The sequence below is a fragment of the Ambystoma mexicanum genome, chromosome 13 (assembly GCF_040938575.1).
Source record: "Ambystoma mexicanum isolate Mex_15411 chromosome 13, UKY_AmexF1_1, whole genome shotgun sequence".
NCBI lineage: Eukaryota > Metazoa > Chordata > Amphibia > Caudata > Ambystomatidae > Ambystoma > Ambystoma mexicanum.
Window position 1 is genome coordinate 436950507 of NC_090938.1, and position 25977 is coordinate 436976483.

The following is a 25977-nucleotide window of genomic DNA, read 5'->3' on the forward strand; positions in this document are numbered from 1 at the left end:
GCAAAGCCGTGCAAAGTGCTGAGAGAAGTCAAGACTGTCTAGAGGGATCAGGCGTGGCATGAGCATCTAGGCTGGGAAGTGTCACTGATGCAAAGCCGTGCAAAGTGCTGAGAGAAGTCAAGACTGTCTAGAGTGATCAGGCGTGGCATGGGCATCTAGGCTGGGAAGTGTCACTGATGCAAAGCCGTGCAAAGTGCTGCTGGCGGAGAAGTCAAGACTGTCTAGAGGGATCAGGCAGGCATGGGCATCTAGCCTGGGAAGTGTCACTGATGCAAAGCCGTGCAAATTGCTGAGAGAAGTCAAGACTGTCTAGAGGGATCAGGCGTGGCATGGGCATCTAGGCTGGTCAGTGTCACTGATGCAAAGCCGTGCAAAGTGCCGAGAGAAGTCAAGACTGTCTAGAGGGATCAGGCGTGGCATGGGCACCTAGGCTGGGAAGTGTCACTGATGCAAAGCCGTGCAAAGTGCTGCTGGCGGAGAAGTCAAGACTGTCTAGAGGGATCAGGCGTGGCATGGGCATCTAGGCTGGGAAGTGTGACTGATGCAAAGCCGTGCAAAGTGCTGCTGGCGGAGAAGTCAAGACTGTCTAGAGGTATCAGGCGTGGCATGGGCATCTAGGCTGGGAAGTGTCACTGATGCAAAGCCGTGCAAAGTGCTGCTGGCGGAGAAGTCAAGACTGTCTAGAGGGATCAGGCGTGGCATGGGCATCTAGGCTGGGAAGTGTCACTGATGCAAAGCCGTGCAAAGTGCTGAGAGAAGTCAAGACTGTCTAGAGGGATCAGGCATGGCATGGGCATCTAGGCTGGGAAGTGTCACTGATGCAAAGCCGTGCAAAGTGCTGAGAGACGTCAGGACTGTCCAGAGGGATCAGGCGTGGCATGGGCATCTAGGCTGGTCAGTGTCACTGATGCAAAGCCGTGCAAAGTGCTGAGAGAAGTCAAGACTGTCTGGCGGGATCAGGCGTGGCATGGGCATCTAGGCTGGTCAGTGTCACTGATGCAAAGCCGTGCAAAGTGCTGAGAGAAGTCAAGACTGTCTAGAGGGATCAGGCGTGGCATGGGCATCGAGGCTGGGAAGTGTCACTGATGCAAAGCCGTGCAAAGTGCTGCTGGGGGAGGAGTCAAGACTGTCTAGAGGGATCAGGCGTGGCATGGGCATCTAGGCTGGGAAGTGTCACTGATGCAAAGCCGTGCAAAGTGCTGAGAGAAGTCAAGACTGTCTGGCGGGATCAGGCGTGGCATGGGCATCTAGGCTGGTCAGTGTCACTGATGCAAAGCCGTGCAAAGTGCTGAGAGAAGTCAAGACTGTCTGGAGGGATCAGGCGTGTCATGGGCATCTAGACTGGTCAGTGTCACTGATGCAAAGCCGTGCAAAGTGCTGAGAGAAGTCAAGACTGTCTAGAGGGATCAGGCGTGGCATGAGCATCTAGGCTGGGAAGTGTCACTGACGCAAAGCCGTGCAAAGTGCTGAGAGAAGTCAAGACTGTCTGGCGGGATCAGGCGTGGCATGGGCATCTAGGCTGGGAAGTGTCACTGACGCAAAGCCGTGCAAAGTGCTGAGAGAAGTCAAGACTGTCTAGAGGGATCAAGCGTGGCATGGGCATCTAGGCTGGGAAGTGTCACTGATGCAAAGCCGTGCAAAGTGCTGAGAGAAGTCAGGACTGTCTAGAGGGATCAGGCGTGGCATGGGCATCTAGACTGGTCAGTGTCACTGATGCAAAGCCGTGCAAAGTGCTGAGAGAAGTCAAGACTGTCTAGAGGGATCAGGCGTGGCATGAGCATCTAGGCTGGGAAGTGTCACTGATGCAAAGCCGTGCAAAGTGCTGAGAGAAGTCAAGACTGTCTAGAGTGATCAGGCGTGGCATGGGCATCTAGGCTGGGAAGTGTCACTGATGCAAAGCCGTGCAAAGTGCTGCTGGCGGAGAAGTCAAGACTTTCTAGAGGGATCAGGCAGGCATGGGCATCTAGCCTGGGAAGTGTCACTGATGCAAAGCCGTGCAAATTGCTGAGAGAAGTCAAGACTGTCTAGAGGGATCAGGCGTGGCATGGGCATCTAGGCTGGTCAGTGTCACTGATGCAAAGCCGTGCAAAGTGCTGAGAGAAGTCAAGACTGTCTGGCGGGATCCGGCGTGGCATGGGCATCTAGGCTGGGAAGTGTCACTGATGCAAAGCCGTGCAAAGTGCTGAGAGAAGTCAAGACTGTCTAGAGGGATCAGGCGTGGCATGGGCATCTAGGCTGGGAAGTGTCACTGATGCAAAGCCGTGCAAAGTGCTGAGAGAAGTCAAGACTGTCTAGAGGGATCAGGCGTGGCATGGGCATCTAGGCTGGGAAGTGTCACTGATGCAAAGCCGTGCAAAGTGCTGAGAGAAGTTAAGACTGTCTAGAGGGATCAGGCGTGGCATGGGCATCTAGGCTGGGAAGTGTCACTGATGCAAAGCCATGCAAAGTGCTGAGAGAAGTCAGGACTGTCTAGAGGGATCAGGCGTGGCATGGGCATCTAGACTGGTCAGTGTCACTGATGCAAAGCCGTGCAAAGTGCTGAGAGAAGTCAAGACTGTCTAGAGGGATCAGGCGTGGCATGCGCATCTAGGCTGGGAAGTGTCACTGATGCAAAGCCGTGCAAAGTGCTGCTGGCGGAGAAGTCAAGACTGTCTAGAGGGATCAGGCGGGCATGGGCATCTAGCCTGCGAAGTGTCACTGATGCAAAGCCGTGCAAAGTGCTGAGAGAAGTCATGACTGTCTAGAGGGATCAGGCGTGGCATGGGCATCTAGGCTGGTCAGTGTCACTGATGCAAAGCCATGCAAAGTGCTGCTGGCGGAGAAGTCAAGACTGTCTAGAGGGATCAGGCGTGGCATGGGCATCTAGGCTGGGAAGTGTCACTGATGCAAAGCCGTGCAAAGTGCTGAGAGAAGTCAAGACTGTCTAGAGGGATCAGGCATGGCATGGGCATCTAGGCTGGGAAGTGTCACTGATGCAAAGCCGTGCAAAGTGCTGAGAGACGTCAGGACTGTCCAGAGGGATCAGGCGTGGCATGGGCATCTAGGCTGGTCAGTGTCACTGATGCAAAGCCGTGCAAAGTGCTGAGAGAAGTCAAGACTGTCTGGCGGGATCCGGCGTGGCATGGGCATCTAGGCTGGGAAGTGTCACTGATGCAAAGCCGTGCAAAGTGCTGAGAGAAGTCAAGACTGTCTAGAGGGATCAGGCGTGGCATGGGCATCTAGGCTGGGAAGTGTCACTGATGCAAAGCCGTGCAAAGTGCTGAGAGAAGTCAAGACTGTCTAGAGGGATCAGGCGTGGCATGGGCATCTAGGCTGGGAAGTGTCACTGATGCAAAGCCGTGCAAAGTGCTGAGAGAAGTTAAGACTGTCTAGAGGGATCAGGCGTGGCATGGGCATCTAGGCTGGGAAGTGTCACTGATGCAAAGCCATGCAAAGTGCTGAGAGAAGTCAGGACTGTCTAGAGGGATCAGGCGTGGCATGGGCATCTAGACTGGTCAGTGTCACTGATGCAAAGCCGTGCAAAGTGCTGAGAGAAGTCAAGACTGTCTAGAGGGATCAGGCGTGGCATGCGCATCTGGGCTGGGAAGTGTCACTGATGCAAAGCCGTGCAAAGTGCTGCTGGCGGAGAAGTCAAGACTGTCTAGAGGGATCAGGCGGGCATGGGCATCTAGCCTGGGAAGTGTCACTGATGCAAAGCCGTGCAAAGTGCTGAGAGAAGTCATGACTGTCTAGAGGGATCAGGCGTGGCATGGGCATCTAGGCTGGTCAGTGTCACTGATGCAAAGCAATGCAAAGTGCTGCTGGCGGAGAAGTCAAGACTGTCTAGAGGGATCAGGCGTGGCATGGGCATCTAGGCTGGGAAGTGTCACTGATGCAAAGCCGTGCAAAGTGCTGAGAGAAGTCAAGACTGTCTAGAGGGATCAGGCATGGCATGGGCATCTAGGCTGGGAAGTGTCACTGATGCAAAGCCGTGCAAAGTGCTGAGAGACGTCAGGACTGTCCAGAGGGATCAGGCGTGGCATGGGCATCTAGGCTGGTCAGTGTCACTGATGCAAAGCCGTGCAAAGTGCTGAGAGAAGTCAAGACTGTCTGGCGGGATCAGGCGTGGCATGGGCATCTAGGCTGGTCAGTGTCACTGATGCAAAGCCGTGCAAAGTGCTGAGAGAAGTCAAGACTGTCTAGAGGGATCAGGCGTGGCATGGGCATCGAGGCTGGGAAGTGTCACTGATGCAAAGCCGTGCAAAGTGCTGCTGGGGGAGAAGTCAAGACTGTCTAGAGGGATCAGGCGTGGCATGGGCATCTAGGCTGGGAAGTGTCACTGATGCAAAGCCGTGCAAAGTGCTGAGAGAAGTCAAGACTGTCTGGCGGGATCAGGCGTTGCATGGGCATCTAGGCTGGTCAGTGTCACTGATGCAAAGCCGTGCAAAGTGCTGAGAGAAGTGAAGACTGTCTGGAGGGATCAGGCGTGTCATGGGCATCTAGACTGGTCAGTGTCACTGATGCAAAGCCGTGCAAAGTGCTGAGAGAAGTCAAGACTGTCTAGAGGGATCAGGCGTGGCATGAGCATCTAGGCTGGGAAGTGTCACTGACGCAAAGCCGTGCAAAGTGCTGAGAGAAGTCAAGACTGTCTGGCGGGATCAGGCGTGGCATGGGCATCTAGGCTGGGAAGTGTCACTGACGCAAAGCCGTGCAAAGTGCTGAGAGAAGTCAAGACTGTCTAGAGGGATCAGGCGTGGCATGGGCATCTAGGCTGGGAAGTGTCACTGATGCAAAGCCGTGCAAAGTGCTGAGAGAAGTCAAGACTGTCTAGATGGATCAGGCGTGGCATGGGCATCTAGGCTGGGAAGTGTCACTGATGCAAAGCCGTGCAAAGTGCTGCTGGCGGAGAAGTCAAGACTGTCTAGAGGGATCAGGCGGGCATGGGCATCTAGGCTGGGAAGTGTCACTGATGCAAAGCCGTGCAAAGTGCTGAGAGAAGTCAAGACTGTCTAGAGGGATCGGGCGTGGCATGGGCATCCAGGCTGGGAAGTGTTACTGATGCAAAGCCGTGCAAAGTGCTGAGAGAAGTCAAGACTGTCTGGCGGGATCAGGCGTGGCATGGGCATCTAGGCTGGGAAGTGTCACTGATGCAAAGCCGTGCAAAGTGCTGAGAGAAGTCAAGACTGTCTAGAGGGATCAGGCGTGGCATGGGCATCTAGGCTGGGAAGTGTCACTGATGCAAAGCCGTGCAAAGTGCTGAGAGAAGTCAAGACTGTCTAGAGGGATCAGGCGTGGCATGGGCATCTAGGCTGGGAAGTGTCACTGATGCAAAGCCGTCCAAAGTGCTGAGAGAAGTCAAGACTGTCTGGCGGTATCAGGCGTGGCATGGGCATCTAGGCTGGGAAGGGTCACTGATGCAAAGCCGTGCAAAGTGCTGAGAGAAGTCAAGACTGTCTAGAGGGATCAGGCGTGGCATGGGCATCTAGGCTGGGAAGTGTCACTGATGCAAAGCCGTGCAAAGTGCTGAGAGAAGTCAGGACTGTCTAGAGGGATCAGGCGTGGCATGGGCATCTAGGCTGGTCAGTGTCACTGATGCAAAGCCGTGCAAAGTGCTGAGAGAAGTCAAGACTGTCTAGAGGGATCAGGCGTGGCATGCGCATCTAGGCTGGGAAGTGTCACTGATGCAAAGCCGTGCAAAGTGCTGAGAGAAGTCAAGACTGTCTAGAGGGATCAGGCGTGGCATGGGCATCTAGGCTGGTCAGTGTCACTGATGCAAAGCCGTGCAAAGTGCTGAGAGAAGTCAAGACTGTCTAGAGGGATCAGGCGTGGCATGCGCATCTAGGCTGGGAAGTGTCACTGATGCAAAGCCGTGCAAAGTGCTGCTGGCGGAGAAGTCAAGACTGTCTAGAGGGATCAGGCGTGGCATGGGCATCTAGGCTGGTCAGTGTCACTGATGCAAAGCCGTGCAAAGTGCTGAGAGAAGTCAAGACTGTCTGGCGGGATCAGGCGTGGCATGGGCATCTAGACCGGTCAGTATCACTATTGCAAAATATGGGGCAGAGCAAAGGATGCTTTGCCCTATTTTTATGAGGTTTATTGCTTATTGCCACAAAAGTAATGCAAAGCCACTTAAGTACTGAAATGCCGCCATTATCGTCCGAAACTGCAAACAGGAGATGTCTGAATATATTAGTTTTGATTGGTGTAAATGTTTTCATTAAGACATGCATTGGGATAATGATTGGATTTTCGTGGTGTCCAGCGCACCTTAATGTGGCAGGGAATGGAGATAAGAGCCAGCAAACGGGGGAGCAGTGACTGATGATTTTTAGAAGCCGAGTACTTTTTCATCCTTACTGTAAAGCCATGCTAGAATGAACAGGGTGTATAACGCCTGTTGGTGTATCTCTTTATAACATAAGCACCACCCACAAGCCACCATTCACATCTTGCCTTTACATTTCCGTGATTATATGTTTTCGGGTGTGACTGAAAGTCTGAACTGCATTTCTCTTGTTCCTTGTTTGCAGATATGAAGCCAGTCGGAGCTGAACTGCCGCAGGAAGGTAACGGTGCACGCATGCGTGTTGGATAGAAGTGACCTGGGAATGGAAAAGCGGTTTGAATATTCATATCTAATATTGAACATTCTAAAGTCTGCTCCAGTTTTCGCATATTTTAGTTTCGTTTTGTGGCTTATAATTGAAAGATGGGCTACACGTACACCTCCAGGAAATCATCACCTGCACAAGGATTGTCGATGCCCTATGCAGGGTGTCTTTATGCTGCCCCCCCCCCTCTCTCACAATCAGTGCTATTATGTCCAACTTCCCAGTGGTCTGTTCATTCCCGTGAAGGATGAAAGATCGTGTCAGCTCTAGAAGGGTTCAAAGGTTGCACACAGATCTCTAATGCGAGGGCATAGCTCTTTAGGGGGTCTATGGTCATTGCATCGAACTCCTTGCATCTAAATGCATTTGCATCAAATTTTTGCCATCTAAAAAATGTGCATCGAATGTATGTTTTTGGGGAGCAGTAGATGGAATGGCATTAGATGCAAGGACCAGATACCCTTTAGGAAAAATTACATTGGCAAGAACGGGGTGCACAACTTATTTTGTTGGAGAACCAATGTACCACACAAGTTCCACACAGTGGGCTGAACTATCTATGCAAATAAGTGGGGGTTAGGGGCATTGGTGCGCTAATTAGACTTAAATAAATGGTTTTTAAGGTGTACTTTTTATTGATTATGTTTCTACTGTAACATGTGATGCATAGCATTTCAATGGTATTACCCCTTTTATTTATTTATATGGAACTGAAACATTTGTATTGTATTATTTATATAGCGCTTTTTCCCCACTTGTGTTGCCTCAATGCGCTTTAAGGCGCTTTAAGGCGCTTTAAGGCACATTTGTTTAATTCAAACTAAAACTGCAGGTACCATGATGCAAAGACAAACGCTGGACCACAGAGTCTTCACACACCTGACATGACAGACTTAGTGAGTGACTGACATTGGGCCAGACAACACTTAATTCATCTAAGCATTCGGCCGACAGGCCACTTGTTGTGCACCACTGGACTAGAACTTACCAGGCCTACGCTTACTGCAAATGGTCACATATTTCAAGAGGGAGCTACGATGTTTATCCCCCATGAAGCCATGCAGCTATTCTTCCCAAGCCCATGACTAAAGCTCAGCAAGACCGTTTTAAAATAGCGCTTATAATAACTGTGTCAGACAGTAGAGAGCTGTATCTCGGGCGCGGCCATGTTGTCCAACAGGATGCCTGTTAAAAGCAGAGGCACAACGAACAAATGCCTTATAGCGGGCGTCTGAAAACGTGTGGCTTTCCAGATGTTTTGCTCTACGACTCCCATGATCCCTAGCCATTGATTCAGCTGGCGAGGGCCAGAGGTTGCAGACCCCTCTCTCATAGTATATTATTATTTATTTCAAAGAAAATCGAATTAATGTTATTTAGAGAATAAAAGAATAGCACCTGTAAATTCACAGCCCTCGTCCCAGGGAACCTTTTCATTGAAACATTTAATTAGTAGTCCTCTTTACTTTGAAGCACTTGACCCCTTCCGTTAATGTTGCCTTTGTAAATCACCTCTTTTGCTGTTATACATTTGTTTCTCTGGTATAATAATAATAGTTTAGCATTTATATAGCCCTACGTACCCTCAGGCCTCTGAGCGCTGCTTATTATAACCCATGGTGTGTGATGCTCATTTGAACCTGCGTCGGCAGGCTCTGCACACAGATGTCAAAACAAGCACTCTACTCACTGTGCTATCTGTCTGGCTGAATGCCCTCATGTTTTGCACCCTCATGAACTGTCTCATTACTTGTTCTCATCTTTATGCTATTGCACGTGTAGCCTTCTGTTCAAAATTGACATCCCTGTTCTTCAAATAAATAAAAAATAAAAATAGTAGTATCATTACTAATAGTAATATAAGCATGTATTTCCCATTTCAGCAGGCCTCATTCTGCATATTGCATTTTATTGACATGTACCATAAACATACCACACACCAAATACGTCTTAATGACCGTTCATTTTTCACTTGACATATCGCGATGCTTGTTGCATAAGTAATGTTTTTTGCACACTAGTGCATCTGAACAGTCATGTGAAGGCAAGCGTCCCCAGCCAGCACGATCCTCCCCGCAATGAGAGACAATGACGGACTCTCCCAAGTCGGGAATAAAGCCAAGACAGAGTGCGGGTGAGCTTAAATGGGAGTTTATCAATCAGAACAGGGCATGCAAAGAACTCTGCAAACTCCGAGAGCGCTCTGTCTAACAATAGCAAAGACAGGCGTATTTATTTACAAAAAACGTCATTAGTACCTACATACTATAAGGGGCACAAGTTCAATGGGATTGGGTGGCGATGACTAGCTATAGGTGCTGCTGCGATGTGGTTGGCTTTGGCTGGAGGACGTCACTGGTCAGCCTAGTGGGTTGGGCTGGGCCTGGCAGGTCAGCTGAGTTCATCCGGGCGGTGTTGTTGTGCCATTGTGGCCTGTGTCAGAGATGAATGTCTTTTCCTGACTTATTTGCCATATGCCATGCACACTGCAGTCATTCAGTCATTGCAATGTTATCTTCTTTAGTAAATCTATTAATAGGTTATTCTACAGGTTAATGCAACACAGGAGGAATGCACCCTGTGAGGGGTTTGATGGTGATTTATCCGTGCATGGTTACCAGTGTCCTGTTTGACCGGTACCATAGGTCGTGGTGCTAAGTCTCCGGGCATGGGACGGGCGGTACATGTCTCTCTGTCTCGTTAGAAGTTATTATGAATGGGCTGTTGTGTGTTACCGCAGTATTGGGTGTCTTCGTTGCACCGGGTCATAAGTCTGAGGTGTTCCGGGGGGTTGTGGGGTTTACGAGGGGGCACCTTGGATTTGTGTGTTCAAGCGGAGGTTTACTGCTGGGCTGTAAATAATGCAGGTGGCAGGCCGTGGCCTTGGGTGCCGTAGCGGGGACTACAAATCTTTGAAGCGGCTCCAGCCAGTTGGGGGACGTGAAGCAGCGTGGCACAGGCCTTAGCTCTCTTATTTGGCAGACTTTGCAGGGTGAGGGGGGGAGAATGGCCTTGCACATATTCACAAAGGTATTTTTCTCGTGTGTTGCCGACTTTTGATGAGAACATCATAAACATTTGAACATTCTTATAATACTCATTTGGATCACTTGAAAACATACATTTCAACTCACTACATGTCTCTCGAATATAGCCAGTCTAAGCACCTTACTAGTACATTATATTTTAACAACTACAGCATTTAGTAATATTCATATATATTTGCATTACGTGAGGTAGTAGTGTGGTTGGTGGAGCATAGAGAACGAGACCCGCCATTGTACGCGGCGGTAATGGCATATAAGGGCTGTAGATATGTACACATGACTGGCACATTTGCCCGCGTCTTTTCACACGAGCCTTATGTATAGTTGCATTCGTCCTCCCCTGTACTCTAGCAGCATTAGTTCAGTTATGGCGCGGGACCACGGGGTGTACGGTTTTCAATGATACATATAGAGAATAATCCCCCCGGAATGCTTTTTATCATTTGCACACCTCTGCAGAGGTGTGGGTCCTCCATTGCTGGTGTCATGTAAACATGCGTTTCTTACAATAATTACACAATTTTACAGGTTTCTTTAGTAGAAGTAGTTTTATGGAAAGGACACACGTATTACAAGTAGTTTTTGACATTCGTATTTGGGTATTTTTCTGCTTTCATCGGATGACCATTCTACAGTTCTCCCCATCACCCAGGCCTCGCTGACCGGGTCATGCTGGGAGCAGTGATACACTGTGGACGGTGAAATGTTACAGTGTTAGTATCTTATGCTAGCTCATGTCCGTTTTGTTTGTGGGACGGGCTCACAGCGGATCTGCCAGGGTGCTGCGGCGACAGGGATAATTGAAACTCTCCGAGGGTGGGGGCCACGCTACAGTGCGCTGAGCTCACACCATCTCTGATAGACAAAATGGTTTCTGGGCCTAGCTAAATTCAATACGTGTGGGCAATGTCTTCAGCAGGTGAACCCCCACCACCTGGGCCCGGGTGGTCTGAGGGGATGCCCAATGAGCCATGGCCCTCACCTGGGGAGGGGATGTAGGCAAGGAGGGTTTTTTGGACCACTCCTCCCCTACATTTCCCCCCTTTCGTTACTTAAGTAACAAATTCTTTAACTCATTCAATCTCCTACACTCTTCTTCGTCCATAACTGCCTCATCCCATGCTTGTGTGCCTTTTATCGGCATCCAGGCTCTGCACACCCCCCTTAAGCTCTCACCCCTCCTAGCATATTCATCTGGGGTACAGGTTAGGTATATACATCCGCTCTCTCCTTCCAAGTCTACCCACACCTCCTGATACCATTCTAGTATGTGGGGCTCTCTGATGGTGGTGTGCCATAATTTGTCTACGATATCCTTGTCATGATACCTGGGCACTAGCTGATACCTGGGTGTATCATCAGTTCCGGTTTGTACCTGCACTTCCTGCATAGTTTGCATTGTCCCACGGGTGTTGCCCATTGTCACCATCATCATTGCACCATTAGGTACTGCGTTAGCACAACATCGAAGACCCACCTGGCACATACAAAAAATTAAAAGGAGGAACACCACAGCTGGCATCAAAAATTTCACAGTCGTTCCAAGCCATGAGGGGACCCAGGAGAAGATGTTGTCGAACCACGTATTGTCTTCTGCTCCACCTTCCATTTTCATTTTTTCTCCTAGGTTGTGTACTGCTTCGATCACATGGGACAGGGAGCCGTTTTCTGCGTCTTCGGAAGGTACGAAAGTGCAGCAGGCACTTCCAATTTTTCGGCAAACACCTCCATCCATCGCCGTCAACAGGTCCAAGACATACCTGTTTTGCATTGTCATCAGCCGTAAAGCCCTTAGTTCCACTTTTATTATGTTGAACCCTTCTTCAGTGTCATTTGCCAGCTGAATCAATTCCCAGCGTGTTATCTGGAGCCATTTTGCGTTTGCCCTTGCTTGGACACTTGAGATGAGGGAGGCAAAGAATGTTTCTGCTGAGCTGAATAATCGATATCTGTCTGGGATCTGAGCCAACAGTTCTGATGTTGCCTTTGATATGTAGTTTGATGCTCGTTTGTTACGGGTCATCACCTCTTCCTTGCTCCCGGAAGACAGGACATACATCCGTGACTCCATAGTCGGCTGGGCTGCACTCTGTTGTATGCGTTCCTGTGTCTTTTTGCTCCTCTCGATGTGGCTTTCTGGTATTACCATTAGGGCTGAGTGCAGAGTGGCCATTGAGCAGCTGCCACTCCATGATGGGGGAAGGTGCAGGTATGCCTGGTTGGCGCATACCCAGTACGTGTCCATCAGGGCCGCTGTCCCTTTTCTCAGATCTGGGATGGTGAGGGTCTTGTTACAGTTCTTGTTTGTCCCCATGGAGGTTTTCCCCTCTCCTTTAAAACATAGTCCATAGTCTATTTCATTCTGCAGTTTGAAGGGTTTTTCAATGGCGGTTACCCAAGTTAGTTTTGAAATGTGTTCCTCCCAGACTGGTGTGCATGTTTCTTCTATCCATCGCAATTTCTCTAGTGCCACACCTCTGAGTGCTTCAGCTTTACACATTACTTCTTCATCCTTCCACTTGTTGTCCGAAAAAAGTGTCCCTTGTATTACAAAAAATGGATCTTCCAGACATACCACCCCTGCCGTCTTTGGATAGCAAGTTTTCTCGTTCTGCAGTATTCTAAAAGTAACGCCATGTGCCTGGAAGGTGTTCTTAATCCTGCATAACGTGAGATGAAGGAGACATTGGGCATCTATAATTGGCAACTCTTTGGGTAGCAATACTTTTGGTGTACCTGAAGCATGAGGAATGAGGGAGCAGACATAGCAGCTCTCGTTTGTTGTTTGTTTAGCTGTTGCACTCATATCCGCATACCATTTATTTGTCTGGTGGGGGTGTCGCGGGTCTTCCATTCTATCTAATCCTAACCCATAGTACTCATCATACTTCCTCCTTTCCGCTCCCCTTTTTCTTCTGTTATTTCTCTTCCCAATGTACTTCCCGGCTTCAAGGGTGATAGACACAGTAGACCCCCCTTTCTCCTTCCCGCCCCCCTTTACCCAATCATCATATAATATTTCATGTGTTGATTTCATTCTTCCATTGTCTTCCATTCTATTATTTGAAAATGTGTCTATAGCTATGGGGGCAGGTTGGCTGGTAGGGGTGTTATACAACCAGGATATGGCGGAGGGGTTTCGGTCGTTTAGACTGTGAGCATTGTAATTAGATATCTTTGGCGGGGACACTGTGTTATTTTGCATTTCACCCTGTAGCTCTTCGTTTTCTATCATGACAGCATTGGATGGTGTTGTATAATAACCCCATACAAGTTTTGTCCCGTCCCATACCAAGAAGTCACCTTCCTTAGTATTTACACTCATGGTTGCATTACTTACAGTAGTGCTGTTAGTCCCTCCCCCCTCGTTTATCTCGATAGAGATAAACGCTATTAACCAGTATGTAACCAGGCCAAAGATTAGTGTAAAGAACAATGTAATACACACTGATAGTCCACATTCATACGAATATCTGCATTTCTCAGTTAACCACTCTCTAACTCTAGTAAATGTATCCGTTGCAGGCTGCCCGTTAGATGCCATGGTAGTTCCTGTTCGAGATATAAAAGTGCATTAAGTGCATGAATGTAAACATTTTGTGGGCACTACCAGTGCCAGTTATATATTGACGAGGAATGGAAGCGGGTAGGATTGCAGGGAAGGGTATTCACAGACAAGGGTGTAAACACGTCATAATTTGATCACTTCATTAATTACATATAAGTCCACAAGATAAAAAGAAAAAAACGTTTTTTTTTTTTCCCAGTAACATCTTAAAAAGAATGCAAGTATACTTATCAGTCATTTTCCAATTCAGGTCCGTTACTGTCACACATACACAAGTTCATATTCAGACATTCTGCTCAGCTGCACCGTTTGCTGTTGTCTGTGCCTCCTCATCTACCTCCTCTTGCACATTACTGTATGCTTTTCGTACATCTGTCAAGTGTACCCAGTATTTTAGGCCCTTTACTTTTACTGCCGTGGGCGCGCAGAACACTACCTCATATGGGCCATGGAACCGTGGTGCATTCCATCGACGCACAAAACTCCTGACATAAATTAATTCGCCCGGCATCAGCTGTAGCTGTTGCTCAGGCTCCGTGACAGACCCTGTTATGTTTCCCTCCTCTCTCGTGAAGGGTGGAGAGAGCTGCTTTGATATTGCGCGCGCTGCCCTTGTCAATTTCTTCAAATAGTCTGTGAACTCTTGTCCCAATATCGCGGCGCTTCTGTGTGCATCTGAGTGTTCGCGCAGTGGAGAGTGTGCTGTGCACATTCGTCTCCCAGTCACGATCTCGTGCGGGGACAAATGGTGGTCTTTGCTTGGCTGATTTCTCAGCTCAAATAGCGCAAGGGGGAGACAGTAAATCCAATTCTTTTTCAATGAAAAGCATAGTTTTGATAACCTGCCTTTTAACAGTCTGTTCATTTTTTCCACTACGCCATTACTTTGGGGATGATAAATCGAACACAATTTATGTTTTATTCCCAATAATGTAGTAACTTCCTTGAAAAGCTCATTTACAAAGTGAGTGCCATTATCTGAGCGAATAACGTCACAAATTCCCCAGCGCGGGAACACTTCCCTCACTAGAAACTTTGCAGCGCTTTTGGCATCAGGTCGCGCACATGGTCCTGCTTCTACCCACCTTGAGAATGGGCATACAACCAGGATCATGTACTGTGCTCCATTACACCTTTCCCCCATGTCCGCGTAATCAATATGTAGCTCTCTGAATGGGCCAATGGGTTTTGGAATTGTTCCCCGGAGCGTGCGTAATGTCATTCCTGAATTGTATATCTGACATGTTGTGCATTCCATCGCTAATCGAGATACGTGCTCCTGGAGACAGGGCACGAACCATTCTTCCTGTATTTCTGCTGCGATGTGCTGTTTGGTATTGTGTGCAGGGAAGTGTAGTTGTTGAAACGCAATTTCCAATAACTTGATTGGCATTACCACTTTCCCTCAGTTATTTTGCCGCCACAGTAAGTCTGTCGCCGACTTGCTGCACCCTCGTTTTGTCCACATCAATTTTTCGTCTGCACTAGCTCCTTCCTGTAATTCTAGTATTTGCGATATAGGCATCATGTTGTACCTTTCTGGGAGCTCTTCATTTGTCTTGTGCTGCAGCATGTACTCACCTGCTTCATATTTCTGAAAATAGGAAGCCTCCTTGGCGGCAGTGTCAGCTGCCGCGTTTTCCAAAGACACAACGTCTGTGTTGGATGTATGTGCTTGGCACTTCACTATTGCTACCGCAGTTGGGTTTTGTAGGGCCTCAATGAACTCTTTCAACAATTCTGCATGCTGTACTGGTGTCCCCTCCGCCCCCATCTCGCTAGACCTCCATGTACTGTCGTTGTCATGTAAGCTGTGTCTGTATATATTGTCACTGCGCAATCCTTTTCTGCATGTAGTGCTTCTATGAGCGCAATCAGTTCTGCTGCTTGTGCGGAGTAATGTGATGGGAGGCGGTACTGTACTAGTGTTTCATACTCACCATCTTCTAACCTCACCACTGCCATACCAACATGTTTTTCTCCCGTGTCCACATCAATCAATGCAGACCCATCCACAAACCCCTCGCTCAGGGCGTTCTCACACACCACTGTGTCCTCCCCTCGTTCTCCTGTGTAAGTTGCACAATCATGGTCCTGCATGTCCTCTAGTGTGCATGCTTCTGTAATGAATGTTGCGGGGTTCACTGTCTTGCATCTCACCACATGGATATTGGCGCTAGACAATATGATCTCATAGGCTGTTGCCCGCTGTGTCGTCAGTGTGCTTTTTGACCTCTCAAGTATTGCAAATAGTGAATGTTCCACAAACAATGTCACAGGGCATCCCATTACTATTGTGGCACTTTTCTCAATCGCGAACGCGGCTGCAGCGAGTGATTGCTCGCACGCGAAATGGCCTTGCATCACGGCATCTAAAGTACCACTATAGTAAGCCAAAGGCTTGTGACCTAGGGACGTCTTTTGTGTCAGAACAGCTGTCCTGAGCGTTCCCTTGCAGTGTGAGAATAGGTAAAATTCGCGTCCATAATCAGGATTTGCTAGCACTGGAGCGCTTGAAATTAACTCTTTTAATGATTTGAATGACGCGCTCATTTCTTCTGACCATTCTATTTTTTTATTTTCCTGTTGTGCTTCTTTGAGTGCTTGTAGTAGGGGTCTCGTGTATGCTGCATAGTCTAATATCCATGCTCGGCAATAGTTGCACATTCCCAAGAATTTCTGCATGTCTTTCACTGTTGTGGGTTCTCCTACTGATTTTATCGCTTCTACCCTGTTGGGGATTATTCTTTTTCCATCTTTTGATATCAGCTGTCCCAAGTATAAGACCTCTGTCAGGCAGTACTGTAGCTTTTCCTTGTCTACCTGTACCCCTTATTGGCCAATAGAGTCAGGAGCGTTGTTGAATCCTTTCTACATGTTTCTTCGTCTTGTGCACACACTAGTAAATCGTCTACGTACTGAATGATCATACTCTCAACTGATAGGTTTCCCAAGTCTTCATGCAATATGCGGTTGAATATGATTGGGCTCTCACAGTATCCCTGTGGTAATCTGCAGTGTTCATATCTCTTTCCCCCCAGTGTGAATGCTGTCAGGTATCTACTCTCTTCAGCCAGGGGGATTGAGAAAAATGTGTTTTTCAAGTCGACTATTGTGAAGTGTGATGTCGTTTTTGGGATGCTGCATAATATTGATGCAGGGTTCGGGACCAAAGGGAACTCTTTCTGAATTACATCATTTAGGGGGCGTAAATCCTGTATCATCCTCCAAGACCCTCCTTTTGCTTTTTTGATTGGATAAATACATGTGTTACATGGGGAGTTTGAAGGCACTATTATCCCTTGTGCTAGTAGTGCATCTATTGTCTCTTTTATCCCTTGCTCAGCTTCACGGGACAATGGATACTGTTTCACTCGGGGTAGAATTGCTCCTTGCTTTAGTCTTATTATTACAGGTTGTACTCCATGCAACAGGCCTACATAATGGGGGCCTGTTGTCCACAAATTATTTGGTACGAGTCTCATGTCATCATCAAAGAATGACGGCGGTGCTCCTACCACTGCCATCAGTTGAGCGGGGATTTCCCTAGCTTGAATCAAAATGTCACAGGGCATCGCTATTTCATTACAATTTCACCATCCCCCTCGGCATCTGAAAAGAGATCCTCATCTGTTAAGTCTCGTAGGGCGATGTTGGCATTCGTGCACAGTACTGTACGCCACTCGCATCCTTCCATATCTACTCCAATCACCGCAATCCTTTTTGCTGATACCTGTACAGCGTGCAAGTCTAATGATACCACTGACCCTGGTGCTGTGTCGGGGCACACTATGGGGCGGAAGAGGATTTCTGCTGGAATCCTCCAATCCATCTTCCTCAGCTCTGGAACTATGAGGGCCAATGTCTTTAGCCCTTCAATAAACATTTCCTCGTTTTTCGGCAAACCTCGTACTTCTTGTCTGGTCGTGTGGGCTTGTACTACCAACATTGCACGCAATGGGCATATTCCGGGTGTTGAACACACTATACCTCTCTCAGTGAATGATATGGTCATGTTGAGTTTACTCAGGAGATCCCTCCCTAGTAAATTTATTGGTGAGTGTTCATAATACAGTAAGGGTGCCTTTACAGTCTTACCCCCCACTGTTACGTCCAATGCTTCTGTGTAAGGAACTTCAATTACAGCCCCAGAGAACCCCTGCGTCTCTAACTTCCGGTTAGATAACGGGAACCGGCCCTCCCTGATACATGATTTCTCCGCTCCCGAATCCACCATGAATATGAACTGCTTGTCTCCTATCTGCGCCCCTACCAATGGTTCCTCTGCTGCATCGTAGGTGGTAGATAGAACTGGACACGCAAGTGTTCTCTGTGGGCTGTCCTATGCAGGGTGTCTCATCGCCCCCCCTTCATTAAAGACACTTCCTGAAACTACTGACACGCCGTTGTAAGGTGCTGGTGCGGGGGCCCCGTTTGCTGTTGTCACAAAAGGGTTGCCTGGCGTGTACTGCATATTGTCATTGTTTTGTGGGTGGTTCTGTGTTCTATACTGGTGCCCCTGTTGTTGCTCATTATTACCTTGGCCTGGGTTTCTCGGTTGTTGTTGTCCCATTGGAAGACCATATGGGCTCCCCGGGTGGGGATGGCCATACTGTTCTACCTCTTGGAACCCGTTGTTGGGTCTGGCTCTGCACTCCCTAGAGTAATGCCCCCATCTTCCGCAGTTCCAGCAACTCCCTTGTGCACCTCTACAGCCCATCCATTTCCTTCCATCCATTTCCTCCCATTCCCCCGTACCCCGGTCCACCTCCTCTTCGGCCCCTGTACCCACCTCGTCCCCCTCGAGGGGTCCACTCTTGCCACTGCGGACCTCCGCCTTGCTCCTGCTCGTTCCACTGCCGCTGTCCTGCTCCAGCCCAATTAGTTGCCATCCTTCCTTGTATTGCTATCAGCCCCTCCTCCTCCTCATCTCCCTCCCTGCTGTGGGGGAGTGCGGCTACAGCCGCTGCGACCTTCACCAACTTTGTCTGCACTAGTTTTGCTTCGTCTGCCAATCTCTTCTGCGCCACCTCCTTCTCCCTTTCCTTTATTCTCTTACAATGGTGTACTATTATGCTCTGGATCTCAGGCCACCCCTTTGCTTCAATACTATCTTGTCGAGCGCCTTTTGCACTTCCTTTGGGAGGCCTCTTTTTATAATGAAGTAAAATAAAGATGTTGATTGATACCAGGGCGTGCCCGTTTCTGTTCTCCACATCTCTTGGACCCGAAAAATGTAATCCATAGCCTCCTCCCCGTCATTCATTGTACACTGCATTACTGACTGTAAGTCTGGCGTATCTGGAAACGTTTCTCGCAAGGCATCCCACACCCTTGCACGCACTGTGTTAAAGGAGGCCCCATCATGGCGGTCGCAGTCTAATGTTACTCCCGGGAAACCGGCCTTGACCCATACTCTATCAGCCTGATCCCCCACTGCTGATACAAGCAAGCTCTTCACAGCTCCTATTGGTAGGGGTACCCCGGCAGTGTGTTTCTCGAAGGCGTATATCCACTTACTTGCCCCTCCCGATAACGGGGGCAATAGCTTTAATAAATTGGCTTTATCCATCTGAGCCCATGGGATATAATTCGGCCTCCCTCCTCCCCTATGTATCAATGAGAGCTGTAGCCTTCATTTTGGCGTCGCATCTACACCCGTTTTGGCTGCCGATGTTCCCAGTGATGCCATTTTCCCCACCCTGTTCCTTAATCGCCCCGTCCACTCATCATCCAGTATTCTCATTGAACATGTACCATCCACCCCTTCACTTCCCCCTCCCATTGCCATGCTCAACCTGTCGCTTTCTTCTAAATCGTCCCTTATATCACATAGTAGTTCCTCTCTGTCCCCTATAGGCCTTTCTTCATTATCAATACCTCCCTCTCGTGTCCCTACTTCGATTATTCGTGTCGGTTCTTCCTCAATTCTGAACAGTATCTCACCTTTTTTCCACCCGTCTTCATGTGTTCTATTCTCACTCAGCGCTCTAGACGTGCGCCCTGATCTTGCTGCATTAAGTGCTGTTTGTTCACATATGTCTTTTATCCTTGCAAGCTCATCTTTCGCTATTGAGAGTCTTGATTGTAAATCATCTGTTAGCTTTTCTATGTCCACCCTTTGTGTACATGCCTGGGCTCGCTCCCTTGTACTTTCATATGGCGGGGGTGCCGTTGGCCGGTGGGGTGTAGTAGTTGTCAGGGGAGGGACATAAGTGGGGTCACTGTACCCTTCTGCGGGCACAGGCTTGTTTAATATTGGGTACAAGCTTATTACCTCTATTTGTGGCTCTACATTTGACGATTCTTACCATCTTTCTGTATCATCAGTGGATTGTCAGTGGTGGATGGTAGGTCAGGATTTAATGCTGGTGCTTTAGGCGGTGGTATCTCTTCAAATAACCTCCAGAGATCTAATATTTCCCTCCTATTGTGCAACTGCTTCCCCTTGTATTTCAAACAAATGCATGTGGCCACCATATCAAGAACACTTTTATCAAATGACCCTCCCTCGGGCCATATCTGGGGTAACCCCTCTCCCTTCAGCTCTGTTATCCATTGGTCATGATATTTCTTAATTCGCTCCGCGTACCCTGGTAGGTTCTTACAGATATGTGATAAGGGTGTTTCGGCCCCCATCTTTGTGTTTTCCTAATACTTGTGTGTCTCTGTGTGTCCACAATTACAATGTAAACCTATTACCAATATGGGTTTCGTCTTCTACTTCACATTCAATAATGGGCTCCTTTGTACTCTTCCCCCTGCCTGAGCAATGCAAAACTGGCTGTACACAGTCTCTATGTTATTCTCTTTGGGGGGGGGGCACATACAAGAGCAAACCATCAGTGATTTTGACAATATTAACCCGGAAATCAAAAAGGTACACACTCACTTCACCTTGTCATTTTTGTCTTCAAGAAGCTTTATCCGGCCACACTTACCATGACCATTCAATTACTATACATTTATAACCATTTTACACACCCACAGCACCAAATTGTCTTCTGATGCATACGAGGTGCACACACCTCTCTGTAACACTCTATTCACAATTCAAGCTGCCCTCCCTTTCCTCCCCAGCCGGCTGTCTCTGTCCGTCTTTTTCAGATATATGGATGCGCATATATATATATATATTGGTCTGCTCTTCCCTCTTCCAGTAGGACTCTCTCTCTTTTACTTCCTCCCTAACGTTTTGTACTGATCTCACTTTTATTTTCCCCCCAACCCTAAAGAAAATAATAGAAAGAAGAAATAGCAGTCACTAATATATTCTCTGTGTCCCCCTTTGCCAGACACTTTTATCTTATTATCCACTTCTTCATATATTCCCAGTACTAGTCAAGATAGCACTATGCGGCGCCGCCTTCCACCCCCTTTCGGAGCTAGGTTCCCGTCACTTTTATCTCTTATTCACCTCTTAATCCTAATGGCCATATGCAAAGACAAAGCAAAGAAAGTTTAGGATGATCCTTAGTAGATCTGCGTACCCCCCTTTTCTACCCCTCTTCGTTCTCTGTCCTAAATTTCTTCCTCCACTCCCTTTATGATCGCTCGCACTCAATACTCACGTGCCCGTCTTGAACCGATAGTCTCCGAAACTGGGTCCGTCCAGGCAGTGTTGCCGTCCGCTCAACACTCAGCCCCGGCGAGCGGTACTCAAAGGGGATTTTTCAACCGGGATCCCGTACCCTCTCTCTATTGAGTGCGCACTTCTTAGTGTACCGGTCGCCGTTGGCGGGCAGCCTCCCGGAGCCGGCGCACCGTGCGTATCCCTTTTCGACCGGAGATTCTCGTGCCAAAAGGGGACGGTAATGTTAGGTCGGGAAAAAATAATAATAATAATAATCACGCTTTCGGGGTCACCACTGAAGGCAAGCGTCCCCAGCCAGCACGATCCTCCCCGCAATGAGAGACAATGACGGACTCTCCCAAGTCGGGAATAAAGCCAAGACAGAGTGCGGGTAAGCTTAAATGGGAGTTTATCAATCAGAATAGGGCATGCAAAGAACTCTGCAAACTCCGAGAGCGCTCTGTCTGACAATAGCAAAGACAGGCGTATTTATTTACAAAAAACGTCATCAGTACCTACATACTATAAGGGGCACAAGTTCAATGGGATTGGGTGGCGATGACTAGCTATAGGTGCTGCTGCGATGTGGTTGGCCTTGGCTGGAGGACGTCACTGGGCAGCCTCGTGGGTTGGGCTGGGCCTGGCAGGTCAGCTGAGTTCATCCGGGCGGTGTTGTTGTGCCATTGTGGCCAGTGTCAGAGATGAATGTCTTTTCCTGACTTATTTGCCCTATGCCATGCACACCACAGTCATTCAGTCATTGCAATGTTATCTTCTTTAGTAAATCTATCAACAGGTTATTCTACAGGTTAATGCAACACAGGAGGAATGCACCCTGTGAGGGGTTTGATGGTGATTTATCCGTGCATGGTTACCAGTGTCCTGTTTGACCGGTACCATAGGTCGTGGGGCTAAGTCTCTGGGCATGGGACGGGCGGTACATGTCTCTCTGTCTCGTTAGAAGTTATTATGAATGGGCTGTTGTGTGTTACCGCAGTATTGGGTGTCTTCGTTGCACCGGGTCATAAGTCTGAGGTGTTCCGGGGGGTTGTGGGGTTTACGAGTGGGCGCCTTGGATTTGTGTGTTCAAGCGGAGGTTTACTGCTGGACTGTAAATAATGCAGGTGGCAGGCCGTGGCCTTGGGTGCCGTAGCGGGGACTACAAATCTTTGAAGCGGCTCCAGCCTAGTTGGGGGAGGTGGAGCAGCGTGGCGCAGGCCTTAGCTCTCTTATTTGGCAGACTTTGCAGGGTGAGGGGGGGGAGAATGGCCTTGCACATATTCACAAAGGTATTTTTCTTGTGTGTTGCCGACTTTTGATGAGAACATCATAAACATTTGAACATTCTTATAATACTCATTTGGATCACTTGAAAACATACATTTCAACTCACTACATGTCTCTCGAATATAGCCAGTCTAAGCACCTTACTAGTACATTATATTTTAACAACTACAGCATTTAGTAATATGCATATATATTTGCATTACGTGAGGTAGTAGTGTGGTTGGTGGAGCATAGAGAACGAGACCCGCCATTGTACGCGGCGGTAATGGCATATAAGGGCTGTAGATATGTACACATGACTGGCGCATTTGCCCGCGTCTTTTCACACGAGCCTTATGTATAGTTGCATTCGTCCTCCCCTGTACTCTAGCAGCATTAGTTCAGTTATGGCGCGGGATCACTGGGTGTACGGTTTTCAATGATACATATAGAGAATAATCCCCCCAGAATGCTTTTTATCATTTGCACACCTCTGCAGGGGTGTGGGTCCTCCATTGCTGGTGTCATGTAAACATGCGTTTCTTACAATAATTACACAATTTTACAGGTTTCTTTAGTAGAAGTAGTTTTATGGAAAGGACACACGTATTACAAGTAGTTTTTGACATTCGTATTTGGGTATTTTTCTGCTTTCATCGGATGACCATTCTACAGTTCTCCCCATCACCTAGGCCTCGCTGACCGGGTCATGCTGGGAGCAGTGATACACTGTGGACGGTGAAATGTTACAGTGTTAGTATCTTATGCTAGCTCATGTCCGTTTTGTTCGTGGGAACAGGCTCACAGCAGATCTGCCAGGGTGCTGCGGCGACAGGGATAATTGAAACTCTCCGAGGGTGGGGGCCGCGCTACAGTGCGCTGAGCTCACACCATCTCTGATAGACAAAATGGTTTCTGGGCCTAGCTAAATCCAATACGTGTGGGCAATGTCTTCAGCAGGTGAACCCCCCACCACCTGGGCCCGGGTGGTCTGAGGGGACGCCCAATGAGCCATGGCCCTCACCTGGGGAGGGGGTGTAGGCAAGGAGGGTTTTTTGGACCACTCCTCCCCTACACATGTCAGGCCATTTCTCTTGGAGCTGCTTTGTTCCATGACTCTAATGTCTTCCAGTGTGTGTGTTAGAGCATCCCCTGTGTGTCCCAGTGCCTTTCAGTGTAAGTTGGGCCATGTTTATCTTCAACTTTCCAAGGGGAAAACCCATTGGAACTCATGTTTAATCAGGTGTAACGCAAATGCAATGCGTAAAAGTCTTGCAGAAGACATTTACACATTGAATTCACGTTACACCTCATTTTAATTCATTTGTATCGCAGAGTGGAGGAAATAATCACAGGTGACGATTCATTCTGCCTCCCCTTCTTACCACCAAGTACATACTGCAGCACTTATGCCAGCATTACATTTTCATGATGGCGTAAAATGCTGTGGATCCCTATGGAGCCCACCTACTTTTTACACCTGCAAAAAGCAGGCGGATTCCATAGGAACCCATTGTAAACACTGCCTGCCATGCATACATGGCAGTCAGCATTTACTCATTTTGCATGGCAGACAAAGGATGGCCGAAAAGCGATTGAGATACTATTTAGCGAGTGAGGCACTAGTTTACTCTGCCCTTTTGCACTCTGTCATTCAGAAGATGGACATTTTGTTTTATGTTTCATAAAGGTGGGGGGTGGTGGGATGGTGGCTATTGTAGGCAATGTTGTAAATACTATAAATATGTGACAAAATAAATAAAGAAGATGAAGATTTTGGAGAGGGGTCCTGTGTACGCCAGTGTAACATAAATTGGAAACTGAGCTCCTTTCAGTATTTCAGCAGGTCACGCTGCAGCGATAAGGAGCAGCAGCTGCACAGCATTTAGGAAGAATGACTTTTCAGTTGCGCTGCAGCGATAAGGAGCAGCAGCTGCACAGCATTTAGGAAGAATGACTTTTCAGGAAGCACGTGCACCATAAGGAGCAGCAGCTGCACAGCATTTAGGTAGAATGACTTTTCAGGAAGCACGTGCACCATAAGGAGCAGCAGCTGCACAGCATTTAGGAAGAATGACTTTTCAGGAAGCACGTGCACCATAAGGAGCAGCAGCTGCACAGCATTTAGGAAGAATGACTTTTCAGGAAGCACGTGCACCATAAGGAGCAGCAGCTGCACAACATTTAGGAAGAATGACTTTTCAGGAAGCACGTGCACCATAAGGAGCAGCAGCTGCACAGCATTTAGGAAGAATGACTTTTCAGGAAGCACGTGCAGCATAAGGAGCAGCAGCTGCACAGCATTTAGGAAGAATGACTTTTCAGGAAGCACGTGCACCTTTTGAGTGAAGCAATGTTAGAACTGCATTTCCATGGGAGCCCTTCTATGGTGATCTCAATGACAAGGCTGACTCTAATTGGAAAGAAAATAGACATAGCCATGTTTTCTATTCTACTATAAGTATTTTTTCCGTAATGTCAAGCACACTGGGACTCTCTCTTAAAGGACTTCCTGTGTCACCAGTGTTTACACCTCCCCACCCCCACACCTGCTCATTTAAGTAAACATCACGCCTACCTCACGATTAGACATCTTTGGTCCGCCCAAACGAAATCCTCATTCTCAGTGCATAGCAGTTTTATTGACAATTGCTGTATTTTTGGTGGAACATTTCTAAATTGTGAAAATGACACGAGGGTTTAGGCAACATGTGCACTTCCGTGCACTACATTGACTTTGGTGGAATTTTCGTTGTTTGCCCTGTGAAGAGCAGAAAGTGCACTGAGATCCGAGTGGACCGGTTTTTACATTTAATGCATTTTGTTTTAGATGGTAAAGGGTTTCGTTTAATAAAAAAAAAGGTTTTAAAGGTTCAAAAAGGGGTGTTGAGGGAACCCCCATTAATTTTTTTTTAAATGCATTAGATGCTTTTTTCCGACGCTTTTTTTTTAAATGCTGTGGTATTAGATGATTTGGCTGTCGATGGAATGACTATAAACCTGCTTCAAGTGCACTTGACTCGTCACAGGCCTTACGTCCTTCCCTCCTCTTCCTCCCGGTTCCTTCTGCCTCCTTGTCGAGACATAATAAAAACACAGGCAGAGAATAAGGAGTCTTCGGGGGATGTACGTTAAAATAACGTATCCCAATAGATCGAATTACAAAATTGCGCAGCCCACTTGCCTGCATTTTGTAATTTTTTCCCCCACACTGCCTTTAATATATGCAAGGAAAACCCCCACAACCTCTGCAACCCATAATACCCAACTGCGGCGGCCGGGGTACACCCTGCAACCCTCGCTCCCCTGTTAGGCATTATGGGCTTCGATCTAATCTACCATGCCGAATGCACACTAAACGTGCATTCAGTATTTTAGATCCCGTCTTTGGATTTTACACATCCCTTAATAGGGAACAATTCCAGAGATGGTTGGCAACTTTTTTGGTTTCTGACTGGGAGGGCAGGGAGTCTTCGTTTAGTAAGCACTGTCACGAGATGGTTGAGTAATGAGGATTGCAAATTGCCATTAGTCATGTGTGGTGCTTTCAGTATTTTACATTGATTTTTCTCAATCTGAATATCAGCCTATAACTCAGCCTATAACTCAGCCTATAATTGCAAGCTACGATTCTGCCTTGCCTTCCTCTCCGCCAGGCAAATACTCAAGCATTTGCACTCTTATGCATTTTCATGCTGGCACAAATGCTGTGTATTCGTATGGAATCTGCCTGCTTTTTTACAACAGCAAAAACCACCCGGATTACCTAGGAATCCATTATAAACGCTGCCTGCCATGCACACACCAGAGTGCAAAAGGGTGGCATCTCGGTGCCTGATTGCCGTGGGGGTTTGGATGAACAGCAATTGGCTGAATTGAATGGAGACAAGACAGAGGTTCTGGTGGTGGGCTCCCCCCCTGATCCTTCACTGT

General features: G+C 48.0%; 1 protein-coding gene across 1 annotated transcript in view; it reads left to right on the forward strand.

Annotated features, from left to right (window-relative positions):
- Positions 1 to 25977, forward strand: part of CD79B (CD79b molecule) — a 159403-nt gene that overhangs the window by 56367 nt on the left and 77059 nt on the right. Inside the window, exon 2 of the mRNA XM_069634047.1 lies at positions 6510 to 6545. Within this exon, the coding sequence (XP_069490148.1) occupies positions 6510 to 6545 (36 nt within the window). The remainder of the gene's footprint in view (positions 1 to 6509; positions 6546 to 25977) is intronic.